Source organism: Panthera uncia, chromosome B4 (genome assembly GCF_023721935.1).
Source record: "Panthera uncia isolate 11264 chromosome B4, Puncia_PCG_1.0, whole genome shotgun sequence".
Lineage (NCBI taxonomy): Eukaryota > Metazoa > Chordata > Mammalia > Carnivora > Felidae > Panthera > Panthera uncia.
The window spans coordinates 56,714,300-56,737,184 of record NC_064809.1 but is presented as its reverse complement, the minus strand read 5'-3'; the positions used below and the strand labels follow the sequence as shown (position 1 = coordinate 56,737,184).

Below are 22,885 nucleotides of genomic sequence, written 5' to 3'. Positions count from 1 at the left end.
AGAGAGATAGAAGGAAACAAACATTTTTGAAGATAAAGATTTGGAGTCTCCCTTTGAAATTCATCACTGGCTGAATCACATGGTTCTTTCCTTCTACTAGGATGTAATATTATTTAATGCAATTCTATACATATTTATTGAATAATACCATGTTCCAGGTGCTCTACCCTGCAAGAAGGCCTATGATGGTGAACAAGGGACATGGTCCTTGCCCTTGTAGCAGTTACAAACTAATGAAGGAGAGGACAACTATAGTTGTCTATGTAGTGTCTATCCATTTTCCTTTAGAAGTTTATTATAGCATTGTTTACAATACCAAAGCATTGGAAACAACCTAAATTTCCAACAAAAAAGAAACCTATTAAATGAATTATGGTAATCCATAGCATGGAATTGCCTATTTGTACTCCCACTGGATTATAAACTGTTTTCTGAGCAGGGTCTCATAGAAGGTACATTTTTCTTCCTTACTAAGGAATTACGTTGATCATTCAACAAATGTTCATGGAGCTGCAACTCTGTGCCAGGCGTTATGCTAAGCACTAAAGAAGCCAAAGTGAATCCAAACATGAGAACTCTACCCTCCTGGAGTTTATAGACTAGAAGGGTAAACAGAAATCGTACTTATAACACAGTGTGATATGAACCAAGATTGGAGTGAATCCAAGTTCTGTAGACACTGTGTAAATGGCAGACAGCTCAAATAATGGGGATTGGGGGGGGGGGGCGGGGAGAGGGAGAGAACAAACAGAAGCCCATCGAAGGACTTCAAGCAATTAGATGTTGTTAGAGCCTAGAGTAGAAACTGGGAATAGAGATAAGGCAACAGAGGCCCCCTCAGGAAGGGTTCTGCCAATTGGATTACATCCTGAAGGTGACAGGGATCCATGGAAGTATTTAAAGCAAGGGCATGATGTGGCAGACTGGCATTTAGAAAGAGCATTCCTGCCTGTGTGGCACTAGTTTTAGAAATGTAGGGAGACTAATCAGGAGGTTGTTGTAGTGATCCAGGTGAAAGATGATGTTGAGTTGAACTAAGTAGTAGATATAGGAAAAGAAAGACGTAAACCTACTTGAGGAATATAAAGGAGGTAAAATTAACAGGACTTGCTATTTGATTTAGAAGTGAAGGCAGAGAAAGACAGGAGAAAAAGGTTTCTGGCTGTCAGACCTGTGGACAAATGACAGAGTTGTTCTATGGCAGACATTCTACTGAGCACTAGGGTGACCAGGATGAGTAACACGGGGCTCCTCCCATCCACACAGTCACAGTTAATATAGGAGGCAAATGATGGGACAACCACACATTATCAAAAATATGTTGTGAGCAATGAAAGGAAGCAGAGCCTTTTCTGAAGGATCAGGGGAAGGAAGAGGATACAAAGGGCTTAATTTTGTGGACACTAAGCATTCTGGCTGCCCATCCAGATTCTCTAGGCTTTCTGTCCATTCTGTGAGTTATTCAATTCCTTTCTAGTACATTTCTTCACTGCTTATGCTAACTACAGTCAGCTTCTAGTGCTTACAACCAAATATTCTCCCTGGCACATTCATCCAAGGCATAGATTTTTAAGAGAAACTTTGAATTCTTTTATCTCAGATATGTAATAAATAAACCCATTGTGGAATGGAGAAAGCTTAAAGTAATCATTTCTTTTTATGTACTTTATAGATTGGCTTTGAGGCTAGACTGGCTAGTCAAAAATTATGAGGGAAAGAATCCATGGTCAGGATGTTCTACTGTCTTTTCAAGTTAATTTAGAACTCTTCTGTTCAAAATTTTAGCACCTAAACATCTGTAAATGCAGAACTTTTGAGAAAATTGTTGCTTTTCTTCCTGAAGTTCAAGCATCTCCTTGCAATGCATTTCCCCAGTGCTTGATACCATGTGGTATGTCTTCTAGGTTCTTTATTCCTTTTTATCTTAAGCTAAAGTCATGAATTTTCTTATCATCCATCAACTTTATCAGATACCCTGAAAGCACATTTTAAATCTGACTCACTGATGAATCTCTCATAATAGAGTTGACCCTTGAACAACATGGGGGTTAGGTCTGTCGACCTTCATTAAAAATCTGTGTACAATTTCTGACTCCCCCAAAACTTAACAGCCAATAGCCTACTGTTGACCAGAAGCCTTGCCAATAACATAGTCAATTAACACATATTTTCTATGTGATATATATTAGATACCATGTTCTTACTTAGATTAGATACTTACCAAATAACGTAAGCTAGAGAAAATAAATCCTTAACAAAATCATAAGGAAGAAAAATACATTGATAGTACTGTACCGTATTTATTGAAGAAAATCCTCGTGTAAGTGGACCCATGCAGATCAAATCTGTGTCACTGAAGGATCTACTATACTTACCATGGGAATTTGCATAGAGTAAGAGTTCAACTGAACCACAAAATACTTTGGAGAGATCCACACTTGGTCAATAGGCATATTGGCCTTATATAGACAACACTGCCTTAAATGACATAAAAAATATCATTGCTAGAAATGAACTGACAAACATTGCTGGCAAAAATCTAAAATAGTACAGCTGCTCTGGAAAACAGTTTGGCAGTTCTTCAAAATGTTAAGTACAAGTCACTACACAGCAATTTCACTTCTAAGGATATACCCAAGAGAACTAAAAGCATATACCCACACAAAAACTTATATAGACAAGTTCATAGCAGCAGCATTTGTAATAGCCAAAAAGTAGAAACACTCTACTTTTTGTAGTCTATGTCCATTATCTGATGAATGGATGAACAAAATGTATGCATCCATACAATGGAATATTCAGCCATAAAAAGGAATGAAGCTCCATCCTACAACATGGAACTGTGACAACATTATGCTAAGTGAAAGAAACCAGACACAAAGGTCACATATGGTATGATTCCATTTATGCAAAATATCCAGAACAGGTAAATCCATAGAGACAGAAAGTAGATTAGTGGTTGCCAGGGATTGAGGGAAAGGGAAATGGGGAGTGACTGCTAAAAGGTATGAGCTTTCTTTGGGGCACCTGGGTGGCTCAGTAGGTTAAGCATCCAACTTTGGCTTAGGTCATGATCTCATTCCTGGGTTTGAGCCCCACGTTGGGCTCTGTGCTGACAGCTCAGAGCCTGACGCGGGGCTTGAACTCATGGACCGTGAGATCATGACCCGGGCCGAAGTCGGACGCTTAACCGACCGAGCCACCCAGGCGCCCCAAAAATAATTTCTTTTAAAACCACTGAATTGTACACCTTAAAAGGGTACATTTTATGCTGTGTGAATTATAACCCAATTTTAAAAATAGATTTTTTTTAAAAAAAGGAAAAAAAGGAAAAAAAGGATGGAAAGCTCCCAGAGCACCGTACCCCTCTCTATGGTTCACCTTTTTATCTGAAGGCGCAATTCAGTACACTCTTCTGATAACTGGCAGTTAGCTTCTTCCAAGGTTTCTAATGCCAGTTTTAACTTATTATTTTCTTCCTCCAATTTCTGCCTGTTAAAATGTAGGTCTGCTGCATAGGTAATCAAATGAGACACCTCTCTGCAGGGGAAAGAATGAATGAGAATAATCTTCAACATCTCCAATCCCTTCCAATCCAAATACAGTATGTATCACTGTGCGATTTTCTACTTTCTCCTTTTCTATCCTTATAAATAAGTGCGGTCCATTTATAGAATAAATACGTATTCAAGCATTTGTTACAGCAGCAAAGATTTTTCCAGAATTGTCAAATATTCAGCATCTGCCAGTTGTGAAGTTGGCTGTCACAGCTTTTGTTTATTCTTTTTCTACTTCACGCCTAACATTTATCTCTGCCTACAATGAAGTTTCCTATTTCTGGCTTGGTTAGGAGAGATTCTGAAATAAATCAACACATTGTTACTCTTTCAGTCAAGGGATCCTGACAAGTTTTAACAGGCCTTTAACTAGGAAACTAGCCTGTAGCTCACAACTTAGTATTCACCTTTCCTAAAATTTCCTACAGCTTGTTCATGTTTGTGTCACCCTTGCCTCAGCATTAGTTAATGGACCCTTTGAGAGTCTAGGCCACATGTTTCATGGAGTCCCAGGCCTTCTCTTCCTCTTTGCCATCTGATGCCAGTGCTTAGCACAGCGTGGGTACGTGTTTCCTACTATACCTTTTAGCATGGGCAAACGTAAAGTGTTAAGGATAAAATAAGGGAGAAACAGAATTGCCTCTCCTTGATATCTAAAACACACACATTTAGCAGAAAACAGCTTTTCTCATTCATATCTAGAAGTATCTATTAAAGAGGTGCTTTAAAAACAATCCCCCAAAGAGCGTAATGTCAATGTCATAACTCTACCTCAAAGGAACTTGTTTTCCATGGAAAACACATGAAGTTAATGAAGGAGAAGGGTTTTATTAGTGATAAAATGTTAAAATGTTAATTTATATAATACTAGTCTTATATAAATTGCGTTCCTGGTGAAATTTATTCTAATGCAATTGGGATAGAATAGTTAAAAAGAGTCTACAAAAAGATCTGTTAGCTTTATCACACATACACACACATACACACACACACACACGTGGCTTTATCATAAGTAAAATATGTAGATCTGTGAAATAAATGAGAAAAATAAGTCAGAAAAGTTGAGGCACTTGTGAAAGCATCACAAATAAGAATGCTTACAAGACTCCTTTAGACACATCTCCACCCAAAGCCTCGAAGCTCCATGACGTAGATTCTGTTTTATCTGTGGTCATCTTAACTGAAACACATACAAGAGTGTTTTATGAAAAATCCATTTCTCCAAACCACAAGAAAGAGGCAGAAAAAAACAGAAGAAACACATACATACTTGCTCTGCTTGATTTGATGCTGTCCTGTTCAAAAACAAAATCATCAATCCTGCCACTTGATCCAGTACTCATTCCTTCCCTGCAACCAAAACAAAACAGAGCAATGAGCTAGGATTCCCTGCCAGCCCAAACCTTAGCTAATTTTTCAGATATGCTCTGTACTTTTCTATTCAAGTATTTCTTTCTGAATTTAAAACTATCTTTTCACTTAGCAACTATTTGGAGCTCAACATTGTGCTGAGATAGAGTAATAGAAAAGAAACATTAGGCATTACCTCTGTCTCCCATAAACTTTTAATCTAACACAAAAAAGAAAATGAGCGTGCAGAAGTAGGCAGGTGATGATGTGCGGCAGCTATGACTAGGGATGTGAGGTCTCAATGGGTTAGGAAGTCAATATAGTTTGGAGTAGTAAGTGGACACTTATAGAGATAGGAATACTGTGGGATTAAACAGTTGGGAAGGAAAAGGCATAAACAACTAATACTTAGGACATATTTATGAGGCTATCATTTTTCTTTTCTCTTAGAAAACCGGGTAGAACCTAAACAAATTGTACTTTGAGCATTTACTCCTGAAAGTTGGGGGAAGCGCTCTATAGACTGCTGTCGAGTACCCAAACTCTAGTTCTAACCCTCAAAATAAACATATTAAAATTTCAACCATTTCCTTTTTAAGAGTCTCTATACTGTGATTTAAGTTTTACTTAATCTAAGTGCCATATCCTTAGAATACCTCTCTGGAACAGCCACAAAAGTCTCTATATTTGTACTTACATCTCATTGTGTTTCAATGTGAGATATCTATCAGAATCATACATGCACCATGTTACTATTTCTAGCTACACACTCATCGCCCTTTGAGTTTCTTTTCTTATATTTTGTGTTTATATCTTCCATATTTTTTTCTTTACTTCTGTCCTAAAAAATTAGGGTTTCTTTCTTTTGCCTTCACACCATTTTATAATGGGTTAATATTTTTATTATAAAACTTAAATATTTTAGGAAAATGAGAAAATGCATGAGAACAAAAAGTTGAAACCATCATGGAAAGATAATCATTTTGGAATATATCTTTCCCAACATTTTTTATGCATATTTTTTCTTTTTCTTTCTTTATTTTAAATGTTTATTTCAGAGATAGTGAGCAAGTGGGAAAGGGGCAGAGAGAGCCAAGCAGGCTCCGCGCTGTCTGTGCAGAGCTTGATGTGGGGCTCAAACCCACCAACCATGCAACCAGGACCTGAGCTGAAATCAAGAGTCAGACCCTTAACCAACTAAACCACCCAGGCATCCCTATGCATATTTTTTTCTTGATAAATACAGGTTTATACTACATATATGTATTTATGGTCTATTATTGGAAATGAACGTATGTGAATATAATTCTTGTTAGGTATCTAATTATAATTTTGAGTGACTATTTAAAATTCTAGTGTATGGAATTATTATAATTTATTAGTCTGACCCTCTATTTAAAAGTTTTTAAGTTGCTTGTATTTATCACTATCATAAACACACCTATCGCAGTATATGGTTGGTTATTTTTCTTTAAGTTGTATGACTAGCCCAAACCCATCACGTATTTTTAAGGGTTTGGTACATATTCTTAAATAGCTCTTGAAAAAACTGTACCAACTTGCACCACTACCAACAAGGTACTGGACAGTGCTGATTTCTCCACCTGCCTTGACAACATGGGATAGGGTTATTTTTTTTTAACACTTTGGCACACTGATGAGGAAAACTGGTATGTTGTCTTTATTTGCATTTCTTTGATTACAGGTAAAACTAGATATTTTTATATATGTATCTTGCTTTCAAGATTGACTCATTTTTGGCAAACAACATTTCAATCATCTTTTCCTAAACTACATTAAAAATTTTTGTCAGATTTTGGGCTTGAACGGTTTTTTAAGCAAATTCCTACTGTATATGAGCTGATAGGTAGAGATTGGTGACTGATTAAAAGCCACAGAAATCAAGCTTCTTATGAAAGAACATAACACTTCTCCAGGTTCCACTAGGGGCGCTGTTATCATGGGTGTTATTCATCCTTTTTGTTTTTCAATCCCACTACTTTTTTTTTCTCCCTTTTCCCTTTAGCTTCCCTGTATCCTAGGCTTCCAAATTATATTCACTTCCTAATTATCCCCACTAACCTCTACAGGGCATTTATTCTGAGTTTAAATGCATTTGGAGATTTGCTGGTCATTATCAATAATTTGCTTGACTTCTATGTCAGCTCAATTCTTTGTGAGGACATAATAATATGTGCTGCCCTAATCATAGTAAATGAATGCTATTAGAATTAACATAATTCATATAACACATTCTCAAAGTGTGCTCATCACCCCCATGTGCACACTCATCAGCATCATTATCACTTGAAAACATGTTAGAAATACAAATTATCAGGCTTCTCCCCAGACTTGCTGAATCACCGTTAGGGGGCAATAATCAGGTATAATAAACAGTTTAGATGATTCCAGTGCATGCTAAAGGGTGAGGGACACGGGATTATAGTATTTCCATCAACACACAAAAAAACAGATTAGCATTAATTGTAATCAGTTGTTAAAACAGAACCTGAATACACATCCTGCTCGGACTATGATTACCATTTGTTTCTACAGCAAGCCATCCATTCTTTCATGATGGTATGAAAAGTTTCCAGATCCACATGCAGGTCTCCCTTTTCAGGATCAAGCATGTTCCATAACTCCTCAAGTCCACCATGTTCAGAATTTTGCCGAGTTGTCTGTCTCAGGTAGTCTATTATATTGGCAATTCCAACTGAGCCTTAGGAAGAAAGGCACATCAGTTTTGAAAGACGTGTTAACATTATGTTTTAAAAGTGAAAAGTGGGGGCGCCTGGATGGCGCAGTCGGTTAAGCGTCCGACTTCAGCCAGGTCACGATCTCGCGGTCCGTGAGTTCGAGCCCCGCGTCAGGCTCTGGGATGATGGCTCGGAACCTGGAGCCTGTTTCCGATTCTGTGTCTCCCTCTCTCTCTGCCCCTCCCCCGTTCATGCTCTGTCTCTCTCTGTCCCAAAAATAAATAAATAAATAAAATAATAATAAAAATAAATAAATAAAAATAAAAGTGAAAAGTGAATTACTCTATTCCCTCAGGACCCTGGGGTCCTGGAAACTTGCCATAGAACCTTCCCAGTCCTGCTGAGTTGGCATGGCAGAGTGGGAAGAGCACCAGCCTCGGGCTGAAGTCTAATGGGCCTAGTGTCAAATCTTCACTCTGAAGTGTACCAGGTGTGTAGATGTGGGAACATTACTTAATCTCTTTGAGTTTCAGTTTCCTTACCTGTGAGATGAAGATGATAAAACCTACCATACACAGTTGTTACGAGGTTTAAATATGTATGATATATATAATCAATAATAACTTTTAAGAGTAATCAAAAAGCCACCTTATTTTTGTCTCCCATTCTTTCCTTAAAAAGTATTCAGTGAATAGCAACAGCATTTTTCACAGAACTAGAATAACCCTAAAACACGTATGGAACCACAAAAGACCCCAAATACCCAGAGCAATCTTGAAGAAGAAGAACAAAGCTGAAGGTATCACAATCCCAGATTTCAAGTTATAGTACAAAGCTAGAGTAATCAAAACAGTATGGTACTGGTACAAAAATAGGTATATAGGTCAATAGAACAGACTAGTGAGCCTAGAAATAAACCCATCCTTATATGGTCAATTAATCTATGACACAGGAGCAAGAATATGTAATGAAGAAAAGATAGTCTCTTCAATAAATGCCTCTGGAGAAACTGGACAGACATGCAGAAAAATGAAACTGGACCACTTTCTTATACCACACATAAAAATAAACTCGAAATGGATTAAGGACCAACTTTGTGAGATATAAACTCATAAAACTTCTAGGATATTTGGGGAAGATGGCAGAATAGCAGGATACTAAGCTCACCTTATCCCGTGGATACACCTAGATAACACCCACTCAGTGTAAATAATCCAGAAAATAACCCAAAGACTGACACAACAGACTCCTCACAGCTAAGTGTAGAAAAGAGGCTACATCAAAAAAGGCAGGAAGGGCAGAGATAGAGTTGGGAACCAAACTGATCTGTGAGACTGTCTGCAGGAAGGAGGTACACCACAGGCACAGAGAAGGGAAAGGAGCACATCCCACACCAGGCATCCCAGGTATGGGGGAAAATGAATCCCCATAACATTTGGCTTTGAAAAACAGAGGGGCTTAACTTAGCAAGTTCTTACACTCAGTGGGGCTTAACACCTGCAATCTTAAAAAGCAGCAGGTTTGGCTTTGGGAGAACAGGAGGGCAATAGGAAATCGAGTCTCTGCCCTTAAGAGACAGGATAACAAACAATCCCACTGAGTTATAACATAAAAGCAGCAATTTGAAAAAAACCTGAGGTATACAGGAAGGAGATTTATTTACTAATTTCAGAACATGTGCAGAAGGAACAGGGACCATTGGGAGACCTCTGTAAGTAAAAAGGTGCTGGCAAGTACCATCCTTCCCCTATCCCCAGCCTAGACACACAGACACCTGCAGGTACCTACACAGTGTGAACACTTTCCACCTAGCTTGTTAAAAGTGACCCTGCCCCCACATTCTCCTGTGGACCTGCTCAAGCCAACACACACTTAGAAGTCCATCCAAAGCAGTGCCACATATCTGGCTGTGTTCAAGTAGCCCCAAGGGGGCCAGCAGCACTCCAAACTGACACCTGCCCTGGGTAGAGAAGAAGATAACCACATATACCAGTTTGACTGTGACCTCAAAAGTGGGCAGGGTGCAGAAATATGGTTTGACTTCAGGCCTCACTCACCAAAGAAAGCTTCCCAGGGGACAACACAGGAAGAGAGCCCTGCAGTTCCTTGTGACCACAGCTCTTGGGAAATGCTTAGTGTGACCCAACTGAAGCCAAAGGCAGTCCCAAGGTGGCCCATTAGCAACACAGGGGCCAAATCTTGCCCAAACAGGCAAGGAGAGCCATTGCAGATGACTGAACTGAAGGCAAGTATGTCTCAGCCACAACAGGAGGGCACAAAACACACAGGAGACTCCCTTGAAGTGTCAGGTTTTGGTGAAAAGGGGACATTACACTGCATGGCTCTATAGAACCTCCTCTTCATGAGGCCACCTCTTTTAAGAGCAAGAGCTATAGTTGACTTTCCTAACACATGGATACAAAGTTAGACAAAATGAGGAGACAGAGGAATATGTCCCAAATGAAAGACCAGGACAAAAATCACAGCTAGAGAGCTAAACAAAAAAGGAGGTAAATAATATGTCTATTGGAGAATTTAAAGTAATGGTAATAAAGATAGTAACTGGACTTGAGAAAAAAGTGGAGGATCTTGTTGAGACTGTCAACAAAGAGAAAACAAAAAGAACCAATCAGAGATGAATAACTCAATAACTGAAATTTAAAATACATTATAGGGAATAGATTAAAGGAAACAGAAGAATGGATCAGTGACCTGGAGGACAAAGTAGTGGAAAGTGATCTAGCTGAACAAAAGAGAGAGAAAAGAATAATAAAGAGAATAGATTAAGGGACTTCAATGATACCATTAAGCATAATAATGTTCACATTACAAGGATCCCAGAAGGAGACAAGAGTAAAAAGGGGCAGAAAATTTATTTAAAGAAATAATAGCTAAACACTTTCCAACTCTGGGGAAGGAAACAAATCTAGACCCAAGAGGCACAGAGAGGGCCCAACAAAATCAACCCAAGCAGGTCCACACCAAAACACATATTAATTAACATGGCAAAAAGTAGTGATGAAAATAATTTTCAAGGCAGCAAAAGAAAGCAGTTACATACAAGTGAAACCCCATAAAGCTATTAGCTGATATTTGAGCAGAAACTTGACAGACCAGAAGGGAGTGAAATGATATATATTCAAAGTGCTGAAAGAAAAAAAACAAAAACAAAAAAACCTGCGACCAAGAATACTTTATTCAGCCAAAGTATCATTCAGAATAGAAGGAGAGATAGAGTTTCCCGAACAAAACTTGAAGTAACTCATGACCAGCCTTACAAGAAACATTAAAGAGGATTCTGTGAGTGGAAAGGTTATCGATAAGCAACAGACAAGAGTAAGAAAAGTAGGTTGCACAAAAGGACTAAAATTAGGTATATCAGTAAAAATCCATCAAGGACTTCACAAAATGAAAGTATGAAACTATGTACCTAAAATGTGGGTGGCAGAGGGATAAAAATGTAGTGCTTTAAGATTGGGTCCAAACATAAATGACCATCAACTTAATATAGAATGCTATATGCATAAGATGTTATATGTAAATCTAAAGGTAATCACAAATCAAAAACCTGTGACAGATATGCCAAAAATAAAGAGAAAGGGATCCAAATCACTAAAGAAAGCCATGAATCCATGAACAAAGAGAACAAGAGAAGAAAGGAACAAAGAAGTACTACAAAAGCAACCATAAAATAACAAAATGGCAATAAGTACACACTTATGTATGTAAACAGACTAAATGCTCTAATCAAAAAACCAGGGTGACAGAATGGATAAACATGTAAGAACCATTGATCTGCTACCTGCAAGAGACTCATTTTAAACCTAAAGACACACACAGGTTGCAAGTGAAGGAATGGAAAAATATTTGACATGCAAATGGAAGTGAAAACAAAGCTAGGGTAACAATACTTATACCAGACAAAATAGACTTCAAACTGAATACTACAACAAGAGACAAAAAAGAATGCTACCTAATGATAAACTGAACAATCCAATAAGAAAATACAACAATTTTAAATATTCACGCACCCAACACGAAAGCACCCAAATACATAAAGCACCTATTAACAGACATAAAAGAATAGTAATACAATAATAGTAAGGGAGATTTACACCCCACTTAACTAATGGATAGATCATCCAGACAGGAAAACAACAATAAAGCAGGGGCTTTGAATGACACTTTGGACTAAATAGATCTAACAGATATATTCATTCAGGACATTCCATCCTAAAACAGGAGAATACGTATTCTTCTCAAGTACACACGGAACATTTTCTAGACTAGATCACATGTAAGGCCACGGAACAAGTCTCAACAAATTCAAAGAGACTGAGGACATATCATGCATCTTTTCAGACCACAGTACTATGAAACTGGAAATCGAGCACAAGAAAAAAATCTGAAAACACAAATTAAAGAGGTTAAATAACATGCTACCAAACAAGGAGTGGGCCAGCCAAGAAATCAAAGAGGAAATAAAAAAAAATACATGGAGACAAATGGAAATGGAACCACAATAGCCAAAAATCTTTGGTATGCAGCAAAAGCTTTTCTAAGAGGGAAGATTATAGCAAGACAGGCTTACCTCAAGGAACAAGAAAAACTCAAACAACCTAGTCATACACCTAAAAGACCTAGAGAGAAAGAGAGAGGAAAAAACAAACAAAACCCAAAACCAGTAGAAAAAGGAAATAATACAGAGGAGAAATAAACAAAATAGAAAGTAAAAAAAAAAAAAAAAAAAAAAAAAAAAAAAAAAAAAAAAAAAAAAAGAACAGATCAATGAAACCAAAACCTGTTTTTCAAAAGGTCAACAAAATTGATAAATCTTTAACAAAGCTCATAGAAAGAAAGAAAAAAAGGAAAGAAAGAAAAGAAAGCAAAGCAAGGAAGGAAGACAGGAAAGAAAAAAATAACTAACACAAAAGAAATACAAAGGAGTAAAATTATAAAAGAATATTATGAAAAATTATATGCCAACAAATTGGACAACCTAGAAGAAATGGATAAATTCCTAGAAGCATATAACCTCCCAAACTGGAATCAGAAAGAAATAGAAAATTTGAACAGACCAGTTATCAGCATTGCAAATAAATCTGTAATAATACTAAACAAACAAACAAACACCAAAAAACAAACAAAAAAGAAAACAATTCCCAAACAAAAATCCAGGTCAGATGGCCCCACAGGTGAAGCCTACCAAACATTTAAAGAAGAGTTAATACCTATTCTTCTAAAATTATTCCAAAAAAAAAAAGAAAGAAAGAAAGAAAAAAGAAGGAGGAGGAGGAGGAGGATGGAAGGAAATCTTTCAAATTCATTCTATGTGGCCAGAATCATCCTGATACCAAACAACAGATAAAGACACCACAAAAAAAAAAAAAAAACAAAACAAAACAAAACAAAAAAAAACAAAAAACTACAGGCCAATATCTCTAATGAACATAGATGCAACAATTCTCAACAAAATATTAGCAAACCGACACAACAATGCATTTAAAAAATCCTTCTTCACTTATTTCACTTAGCATAACACTCTCCAGTTCCATCCACATTGCTACAAAAGGCCATATTTCATTCTTTCTCATTGCCACGTAGTATTTCATTGTGTATATAAACCATACAGAGAAAGACAGATACCATATGTTTTCACTCTTATGTGGATCCTGAGAAACTTAACAGAAGACCATGGGGGAGGGGAAGGAAAAAAAATTTAGAGAGGGAGGGAGCCAAACCATAAGAGACTCTTAAAAACTGAGAACAATCTGAGGGTTGATGTGGAGTGGGAGGACAGGGTGGGTGATGGGTATTGAGGAGGGCACCTGTTGGGATGAGCACTGGGTGTTGTATGGAAACCAATTTGACAATAAATTTCATATTAAAAAAAAATAAATAAATAATCCTTCTTCATGATCAAGTGGGATTCACTCCTGAGATGCAAGGGTGGTTTAATATTTACAAAATCAATGTGATAATCACATCAACAAGAAAAAGGATAAAAATCGTATGTTCAATAGACGCAGAAAAAGTATTTGGCAAAGTATGAAACCTATTCATGATAAAAAGAATACCTTCAACGAAGTAGATATAGAGGAACCATACCTCAATATAATAAAGGCCATTTATGAAAAACTCACAGCTGACATCACACTTACTGGGGGAAAAACAGATTTTCCCCTCAGATCAGGAACAAGACAAGGATGTCCACTCTCACCACTTTTATTCAACATTGTGCTGTAAGTCCTAGCGAAAAGCCATCAGATGAGAAAAAGAAATAAAAGGCATCCAAATTGGAAAGGAAGAAATTAAACATTCACTATTTGCAGATGAAATGAGACTATGTGTAGAAAACCCAAAGACTCCACAAAAAAAAACTACTAGAACTGACAAATGAATTCAATGAAGTTGCAGGATATAAAATCAATGTATAGAAATCTGTTGCATTTCTATACACTATAATAAAGTAGCAGGAAAGGAAATTAAGAAAACAATCCTATTCACAATCATATCAATACCTAGGAATAAACTTAACCAAGCACATAAAGACCTGTACTCTGAAAACTATAAAACACTGATGAAAGAAATTTAAGATGGCACAAACAAATGGAAACATATTCCATGCTCATGGATTGAGAGAACAAATACTGTTAAAGTATCCATACTACCCAAAACAATCTACAGATTTAACGCAATCCTTATCAAAATACCAACATCATTTTTCATGGAACTAAAAGAAATAATCCTAAAATTTGTATGAAGCCACAAAAAAAAAAAAAAACCCAAATTTCCAAAGTAATATTGAAAAAGAACAAAACTGGAGGTATCACAATCCCAGATTTCAAGATATACCACAAAACTGTAGTAATCAAAACAGTATTGTACCAGCACAAAAACAGACAAATAGATCAATGGACCAGAATAGAGAGCCGAGAAATAAAGCCACACTTGTATGGTCAATTAATCTTTGACAAAGGAGGCAAGAACATGCAACAGAAAAATGACCTCTCTTCAACAAAGAGTTTTAGGAAAAACTGGTGTTGGGCAGCTACTGAGAAAAGAATGAAACCAGACCATTTTCTTATACCAAACACAAACTCAAAATGGATTAAAGACTTAAACATGAGACCTGAAACCATAAAAATTCTAGAAGAGAACACAGGCAGTAATTTCTCTCACACAGGCTGTAGCAAATTTTTCTAGGTATTTCTCCTGAGGCATGGGAAACAAAAGCCAAAATAAACTTAGGGACTACATCAAAATAAACAGCTTCTGCCCAGTGAAGGGAAAAAAAATCAATAAAACTAAAAAGCAACCTATAGAATAGGGGAAGATATTTGCAAATGACATATCTGATAAAGGGTTAGTATCCAAAATATATAAAGAATTTATACACCAAAAAAATAATAATAATAATTAAAAAATAGGCAAAAGACATGCACAGACATTTCTCCAGAGAAGACATCCAGAGGGCCAAGAGACACATGAAAAGATGCTTATTTCACTCATCATTAGGGAAATGCAAATCAAAACCACAATGAGATACCACTTCATACCTGTCAGAATGGCTAAAATCAACACCACAAGAAACAACAAGTGTTGGCAAGGATGTGGAGAAAAAGGAATCTTTGTGCACTGTTGGTGAGAGTGAAAACTAGTGTAGCCACTATGGGAAACAGTACAGAGTTTCCTCAAACATTAGAATTACCATGTGATCCAGTAATTCCATAAATTATGGAATTCCATAAATTCTACAACTGGACATTTACTCAAAGAGTACAAAAACATTAATTTGAAAAGATATATACATCCCTATGCTTATTGCAGCATTATTTACAATAGTCAAGATACAGAAACAGCTATATATATAGTGGAATATGTATCTGTGTGTATGTTTGTGTGTAGTGAAATATTACTCAGACATCAAAAAGGATGTGCTTTTGCCATTTGTAACAACACAGATGAACCTAGAAGGTATTTTGCCAAATGAAATAAGGCAAACTGAGACAAATACCATATGATTTCACTTATATATAAAATCTAAAACAACAAAACAATGAATAAATGAACAACACGCAGAAAGAGACTCATAAATACGGAGAAAATACTAATGGTTGCCTGAGGGGAAGGGATGGAGGGGATGGCAAAACAGGTGAAGAGGAGTGGAAGATACAGGCTTCCCATTATAGAATAAGTCATGGGGATAAAATGTACAGTATAGGGAATATAGTCAATAGTATTGTAACAGTGTTGTATGGTGACAGAAGGTAGCTATACTTGCAGTGAGCACAGCATGACATATAGACTTGTTAAAGTCTACATACAACATAGTGAAGCCCACTATGTTGTACACCTGAAGCTAATGTAACATTGTACGTCAACTATGCTTCCCCCCCAAAAAAAAAAAAAAAAAAAAATCAAAGGTTAACTACTGCATAGATATTTTTCTCAGGGTACAAAAAAATGTGTTCATTAGTTATATATGAAAATAAGGAAGAAAACAAAGGCATTCAGTGAAGGGAGTTTCCCCTCTACCCTAGATGAAATTTCAGTCTCAAGTAAGTAGTTTGAATCTTTTTTGGATGAGTTAGTATGGCAAAGTCATTCTTAGATACAGTCAAACCTACTAGAACATTTAGAAATTAAGTTAGTAATTGACACACCAGTCATATTTAAGCATAAGACATCTCTTTCAGCTTATAACTGAAGCCTGCCTAGAGCTATGTGCTCTGGGGACAGGCTGGATGCAAGAGTGAGGATTCTTCCCTCAAGGAGGTTAAGTATAGGCTGTAAGAAAAAAAGACATCTAGTGATTAGGAGAATGGGTAGTTGTAAAGGAGAATGAATAACTTTAAAGAGAGTACAGCTCGTCCCCAAATTAAGATGGTTTGATTTCTTACTTTACAATGGTTGCAAAGCAACACACATTCAGTAGAAACTACCTCAAATTTTGATCTTTTCCCTGGTTAGTGATATGCAACACAATGCTCTTTCTTGATGCTCGACAGGGACAGTGAGCCACCACTGCCAGTCAGCCATGCGATCACAGAGGTAAACAACGAGTACACTTACAACCATTTTCTTTTTCACTGTAAGTGTTTATATACATTACATGATACATTGAATACTTTATTACAAAATAGTCTTTGTACTGGATGACTTTGTCCAACTGTAGGCTAATGTAAGTCTTCTGAGCACGTAAATTAGGCTAGACTAAGCTCTGACATTTTGTAGGTTAAGTATTAAGTGCATTTTCAGTTTAGGGTATTTTCAGTTTACAATGGGTTTATCAGGGTGTAACCCCATCATAAGTTGAGGAGGATCTGTATTAACAGCAAATGTCATTTGGTAGTGTTAGGAAGTTTTGAGAAGGGAAAACATGAATACCTTTAGAGAGATGATTTTTATTCCTTTTTTTTTGCAGAATTGAAAAGAGCTGTAAAGCTAACAATATCTTTATCTTATTTTCTCCACTAAAACTCTAAGCCCTTCATCACATACCTTAAATTTAAAAGGCCTCCTGTCTTGGTTTTTTGTTTTTTGTTTTTTATGTGTCAACTTGACTGGGCCATGGGATGTCCAAGTTTTTGGTCAAGTGTTATTCTGGATGTTCTATGAGGGTATTTTTTGGTGAGATGAACATTTAAATTAGACTAACTTAATGCAGATTGTCCTTCCTAATGAGGGTGAGCCTGAATAGAACAAAAAGATGGGCCCTCCTCTGAGCAAGCAACAATTCTTCCTGACTGACTGCCTTTGTTTGAACTGGGACATCTGTTTTCTTCTTACCTTCAGACTCAAGTCCAACCATCAGCTCTTTGGTCTTGAGACTGCCTTTGGATAGGAACTAAACCATCAGCTCTCCCAGTTCTCTTTGGGGAGGTTTTGGACTCACTGGGCTCATACTGGAACTTAACCATCAGCTCCTTAGGTCTCTAGCTGGCTGACATACCAGGTGGATCTTGGTATTTACTTGCCTCCATAATCATGTCAGCCAATCCCTTATAATAAATCTCTGTAATACACATGCACACACACACACACACGCACACACACACTTTCTCTCTCTCTCTATTGCTTTCATTTCTCTGAAGAACTCTGATTAATATCTCTCTTCAGTGGAGTTTCCTTATTTTCTTCACAGAAATAGTTCCTTAAATCCTGCCCAAGCAGAGAAGCTTTCTGGGAATAAATAGGCATCATTCATCTTAACAATATAATTAAAGGGTGCATGAAAATGTTTTCCCACAAGAATATTCATTATAATGCTGTTTATAACAGAAAAAAATAACATCCAATTGAGATAAACTGGTTAAGTAAAATATGATATATCCCCCCAAAAAGTATAGTATATGAAGAAAATTTGTGGACACAGATGAGCACTCAAAATTATATGAGAAAAAGCTGATTCTAAAAAAAAGTCTGGAAACATTCCCATACATACTTAGGGAATATACTGGTATGTAGCTTAAGAAAAAAAGAATGACCCAAAAATCTTAAACCATTTTTAGCAGTCATATTGCAGTAGTGAGGCACACAGAATCTAGGGCATCCCTTATGATCCCTGCCCCCTGATGTTTACACCCTTGTGCAGTTCCCTCCCCTTGAGTGTGGGCATGCTTCTCACCAGTAGAACATTGCAAAGGTGATGGGGCATACGCGTATGTAGTTATATAATTAAGGTACATAAGATTACAGCTCTTGACCTGCTAGAGTCACCCCCCTGCTGGCTTTGAAGGAGCAAAATTATTTGAAGGAGCTGTGTTATGGCCTTTCTGTGCTGAGAGGCCCAGCTGGCAGGAAACAGGGACACCTCTAGCTGACAGCAGCAAGAATCTGAGGCCCTCAATCCTATAACCACAAAGAACTAAATTCTGCCACCAAAAGCAGGCCATTCCCCTGTTGAACCACAGATAAGACAGCTGCCCCAGACAACACTTTCATTGCAGCCTGTGAGTTCCTTAGCAGAAGACCCAGCTAAGCTGCACATGGAATTCTGCTCCACAGAAGGTGTGGCTTGTTGCAAGCCACCAAATTTGTGGTAATTCAGCAACAGGAAAAATACAAGTAGTTTGGGTATTATTATTCTAAAATTGTAGTGTGTGTATTGTAGAATAAAGCAAATGAGCATTTATATTGGTTTCGTTGAAGACTAGGATTTTCTATGGGTGACAAAGGAAATACAGGTATGGAAGAGATAAGTAAAACCCCTATACTGCTAAATTTGCATTGGAAGGAGGTTGATGAACTCAAAATGTATTTTATCTTCCAAATATTTAAGTACTTCCTAGATCTGACTACTGAAAAGGCCCATAAATAACAACAATCCTTTGCCTCCGGATTATGGTCTCTATTATTTCCATGAAAAAGAGCCATGGATAACTTGAAGAAATAAATGATTCGAAAGTGGGGTAGGAAGTGTACAAGACAAGCGTGGAGACTTTTTGTTTTTTTTTTTTTTAACATTTATTTATTTTTGAGACAGAGAGAGAGACAGCATGAACAGGGGAGGGTCAGAGGAAGAGGGAGACATAGAATCTGAAACAGGCTCCAGGCTCTGAGCTGTCAGCACAGAGCCCAACGCGGGGCTCGAACCTACAGACCGCGAGATCATGACCTGAGCGGAAGTCGAACGCTTAACCGACTGAGCCATCCAGGCGCCCCATCCTGGAGACTTTTATAATAACAAGAAAAATAAGGAAGCTATTAAAAACAGTGAGGACATATAAAAAGTATTAGTACCTGGGACATCTGGCTATACCAGGAAGTAATGAAACACTCAAAGAAATACGTACCAAACAGGCATAGGAGCCAGCTTAAAGAATATCCTGATGGCTAACTCTGGGACAATTTGAGCTTCAAAATAAATGATAGCAACAGATCATAAACCACTGAATATAAGAATCTGCAAATTCATAATGATATTAACTTATGAATTGGTAAGAAGGTAAGGGCACCTGGATGGCTCAGTCAGTTAAATGTCCAACTTCAGCTCAGGTCATGATCTCATGGTTCGTGGGTTTGAGCCCCATATCGGGCTTTGTCCTGACAGGGTGGAGGCAGCTGTGGATTCTCTGTCTCCCTTTCTCTGGGCCTTTCCCCTGCTCGTGTGCTCATGCTTGCTCTTTCGAAAATAAAACATAAAAAAAAAAAAAAAAAATTAGGAAGAAGGTAAAATCCTTATGGTAGATTGACAAGTAATAAATATAGAAAAAATGGAGATTAAAAAAATTTCTATTTGGCCACATTTATAGTAGTAATTGAATTAGGCAAGAAATATCAATGGATGCTATGTTTCTAATCACAAATTCCAACATGTAGGTTTTTTTCCCCATATACATCCAAGCAATTCTTGGGTACTAGCTGGGTACCCTATAATTCAACTTAATTCTGACACTTTTTATCTGGTGATGGTGTCAGATCCCATAAAACCCATCTCTACAACCTTCAGATGCCAATCTCAAGTCAGGATGTCACCTGTACTTCTCACTGACCTGCTATGGACTGAATGTTACCATGACCACCTCCTTGGGTTTGATCATTGCTAGAGTGGCTCACAAAATTCAGAGAAACATTGCACTTACTAGATCCCCAGTCAATTACAATAGTGTATAACTCAGGAACAGCCAGATGGAAGAGATGCATAAGACAAGGTATGGGGAAAGGTCACCGAGCTTCCAGCCTCACCCTGACACATCGCTCTCTCCAAATGTCCACATGTTCACCAACCTGGATGCTCTCCAAACCTGCTTTTAGGTCTCCTTTTAGGCTTTATAATACAGGCCGGATTGATTAAATCATTGGCCATTGATCATTGAACTCAATATCCAGCCCCTCTCCCATCTGGAGGTCAGGAAGGAGTGGCTTAAATTTCTGACATTCTCATCATGTGGTTGTCTCCTCTAGCAACCAGTCCCCATCCTTATGTGGGGCCCAAAAGTCACCTTGTTAACATAACCAAAGACACCTTTATTGCTCTCATCATTTAGGAAATTCCTATGGTTTTAGGAGCTCAGTGCCAGAAATGGGACATTTTTTATTATAAAGCACAATATCATAGGTACTAAAACTAGTGAATGAAAGTCTGATGAGGAGGCTCATCAGACTTTACATTAGGAGATGTACATAGATTCAAAATATCTTCGCATAAATTATTTATTAATTACAAAGGAAAAATAGTAACTTTGCAATGGGGAAATTTGGCAGACACTACACCAATCAAGTGATCAAGATTTTAAATCCTGATATGTAGTATTAAGAACACAACATCACTGCTGTTGTATGTCTGTGAAAATATAGAACTTGAATAATCAAGAGAAAATATCATTCTACGAAGTAACTGGCCTATACGCCTCAAAAAATTCAAGGTCATAAAAGACAAGGAATTGAGAAATTCTCCAGATGTAAGGAAACTAATGAGCTTTGACAACTAAATATGTGAACTGAACTGGATCCTGGACCAGGAAACCAAAAAGCTATAAAGTATATGTTTGGGACAACTGAGAATATTTGAACATAGAACTTTGAATTAAATCATAGTATTGTAATAATGTTAAACATCCTGATTTTGATCATTATTCTGTAGTCATGCAAGCAAATGTCTTTATTTATCGGAAATACATTCTGATGTTCTTAGGGGTAAGAAGGCACAGTAACTGCAATCTACCCTTAAGTGATCAGAAACACAATCAAGCTTTTATCTCGCTTCTCCTTTGGACGGAAGACCTAAGACAGCCAAATAGTTGATGAAGCAGGGGAGTTTTGTTTTTTTTTTTTTATCAATTATTCCAGCTGATAAATTAGGAAGGAATGATAGAATATCACCATTTGCAACACCTAACGAGAGAATAGATGTAGGCTTTATTAAAAAGAAAACCACAGACCCCAAATGATCTCACCTAGGCCAAGTCCCCAGACCAGAGCTCAGTACCTAATCTAATTGCAGTTTCAATCTCCCCAGAAATGTAGTCTTCTTAACTGGTCAAGGAGGAATTTTCTGATGGGTACCAACGAGTCCACCACATAGGCCCTCTCCATCCCCTGAAGGAAGGAGAGGTATAATCTGCAACATCCCCTTCAATCCCTCCCAGTTCATGCACTCTTCCCCCTAAGGGAAAGTCACCTTGCTTGGAATAATTCTTTTCTTCTGCTAATATTCTTGCCCCACTCTCCTTATAAAAACCTTCTATATTGTACATCTATGAATCCCTTGCTACTTGGTGGATGGAATGCTGCCTGATTCATAAATCATTTAATAATGTCAATTAGATCTTCAAATTTACTCAGTTGATTTTGTTTTTTAACAGATTTTGTGGCAGCAATGAGATCCAAAGCAAACTTCCAGTAGCATTTGGGGACAGTGAGAAACACAGACATAGTACGCACAAACCATCTGAGTCCACTGTCTTTCTTGTCATTTCCAGGGGTTGTGGGTAACTTCCTTAGTTCTGAGTTCTGCTCTATGTTGTGTTTAAGCTCCCAATCTAATTGGCTTTCCTTCACAGGGCAGGTCAGCTTGTGCTGGCAGAGAGTTATGCCCCAAGTCCAATTGAGCTGGCATATTTGTCTGAAGCCCAGTTGACCTAGCATATTTGCCCAGAGCCCAGTGGAGCTGGTGGTTCTGCCCAGAGCCCAAGTGATCTGGCAGAACGGTCTGCCTGGAGCTAAACTCTAGCCTTTCAGACCACAATTCCCATGGTGGAAAACTTGACCGAGTTCCACAGGAATTATTGCTGGTGCACATGTGTCTTCTTGTGGCCAGGACCCAGTATCATTTCTTGGTTACTACTGATACGTTAAGGTACACAATGTTTATTTGCTTTGTTTTGTGTAGATAAAGGAGCAGGAATCTCAGAAGCCAAAAAGATGCAAAACTTGGTAGGCATAGGTTGAGCATTCAAAGGCTGTTAGAGCAGTAGCCACCTCAAGAAGATTCCCATGACAGAATACATTGGTCACAGAATGAGTTAGATAGACACTAGGTCACTTGCCAAAATGCAAGGAAACTTCTGTACAACAAGGTATACTATAAAACACACATAAACCCCAACCTTGTGGCACATCCTTTTTAGGTATCAGTTTGGCCCTGAGAAAGCCACAGTCTTAGCTAATGGGATTTTTAAATTCTGAAGAGTCATGCATGCCACCTTCCTGCATACCTGCTTACTTTGTGCCTAAGAACTATAGTCCCAGAAATCTCAGCTATCTAGCAAAAATGACAAAACGGTACTGAGTTTGTTTCACATCCTGTGGAACTTGGCTTGGTAACTATCAGGT

At 37.6% G+C, this 22,885-nt stretch overlaps 1 protein-coding gene across 1 annotated transcript in view; it reads right to left on the bottom strand.

Moving 5' to 3' along the window:
- The window catches only part of IRAG2 (inositol 1,4,5-triphosphate receptor associated 2), a 128,982-nt gene that overhangs the window by 86,166 nt on the left and 19,931 nt on the right, over positions 1–22,885 (bottom strand). The window contains exons 3-6 of the mRNA XM_049625199.1: positions 7,449–7,629; positions 4,828–4,907; positions 4,659–4,737; positions 3,382–3,540 (exon numbers count right to left, since the gene is read on the bottom strand). Of these exons, the coding sequence (XP_049481156.1) occupies positions 3,382–3,540; positions 4,659–4,737; positions 4,828–4,907; positions 7,449–7,629 (499 nt within the window). The remainder of the gene's footprint in view (positions 1–3,381; positions 3,541–4,658; positions 4,738–4,827; positions 4,908–7,448; positions 7,630–22,885) is intronic.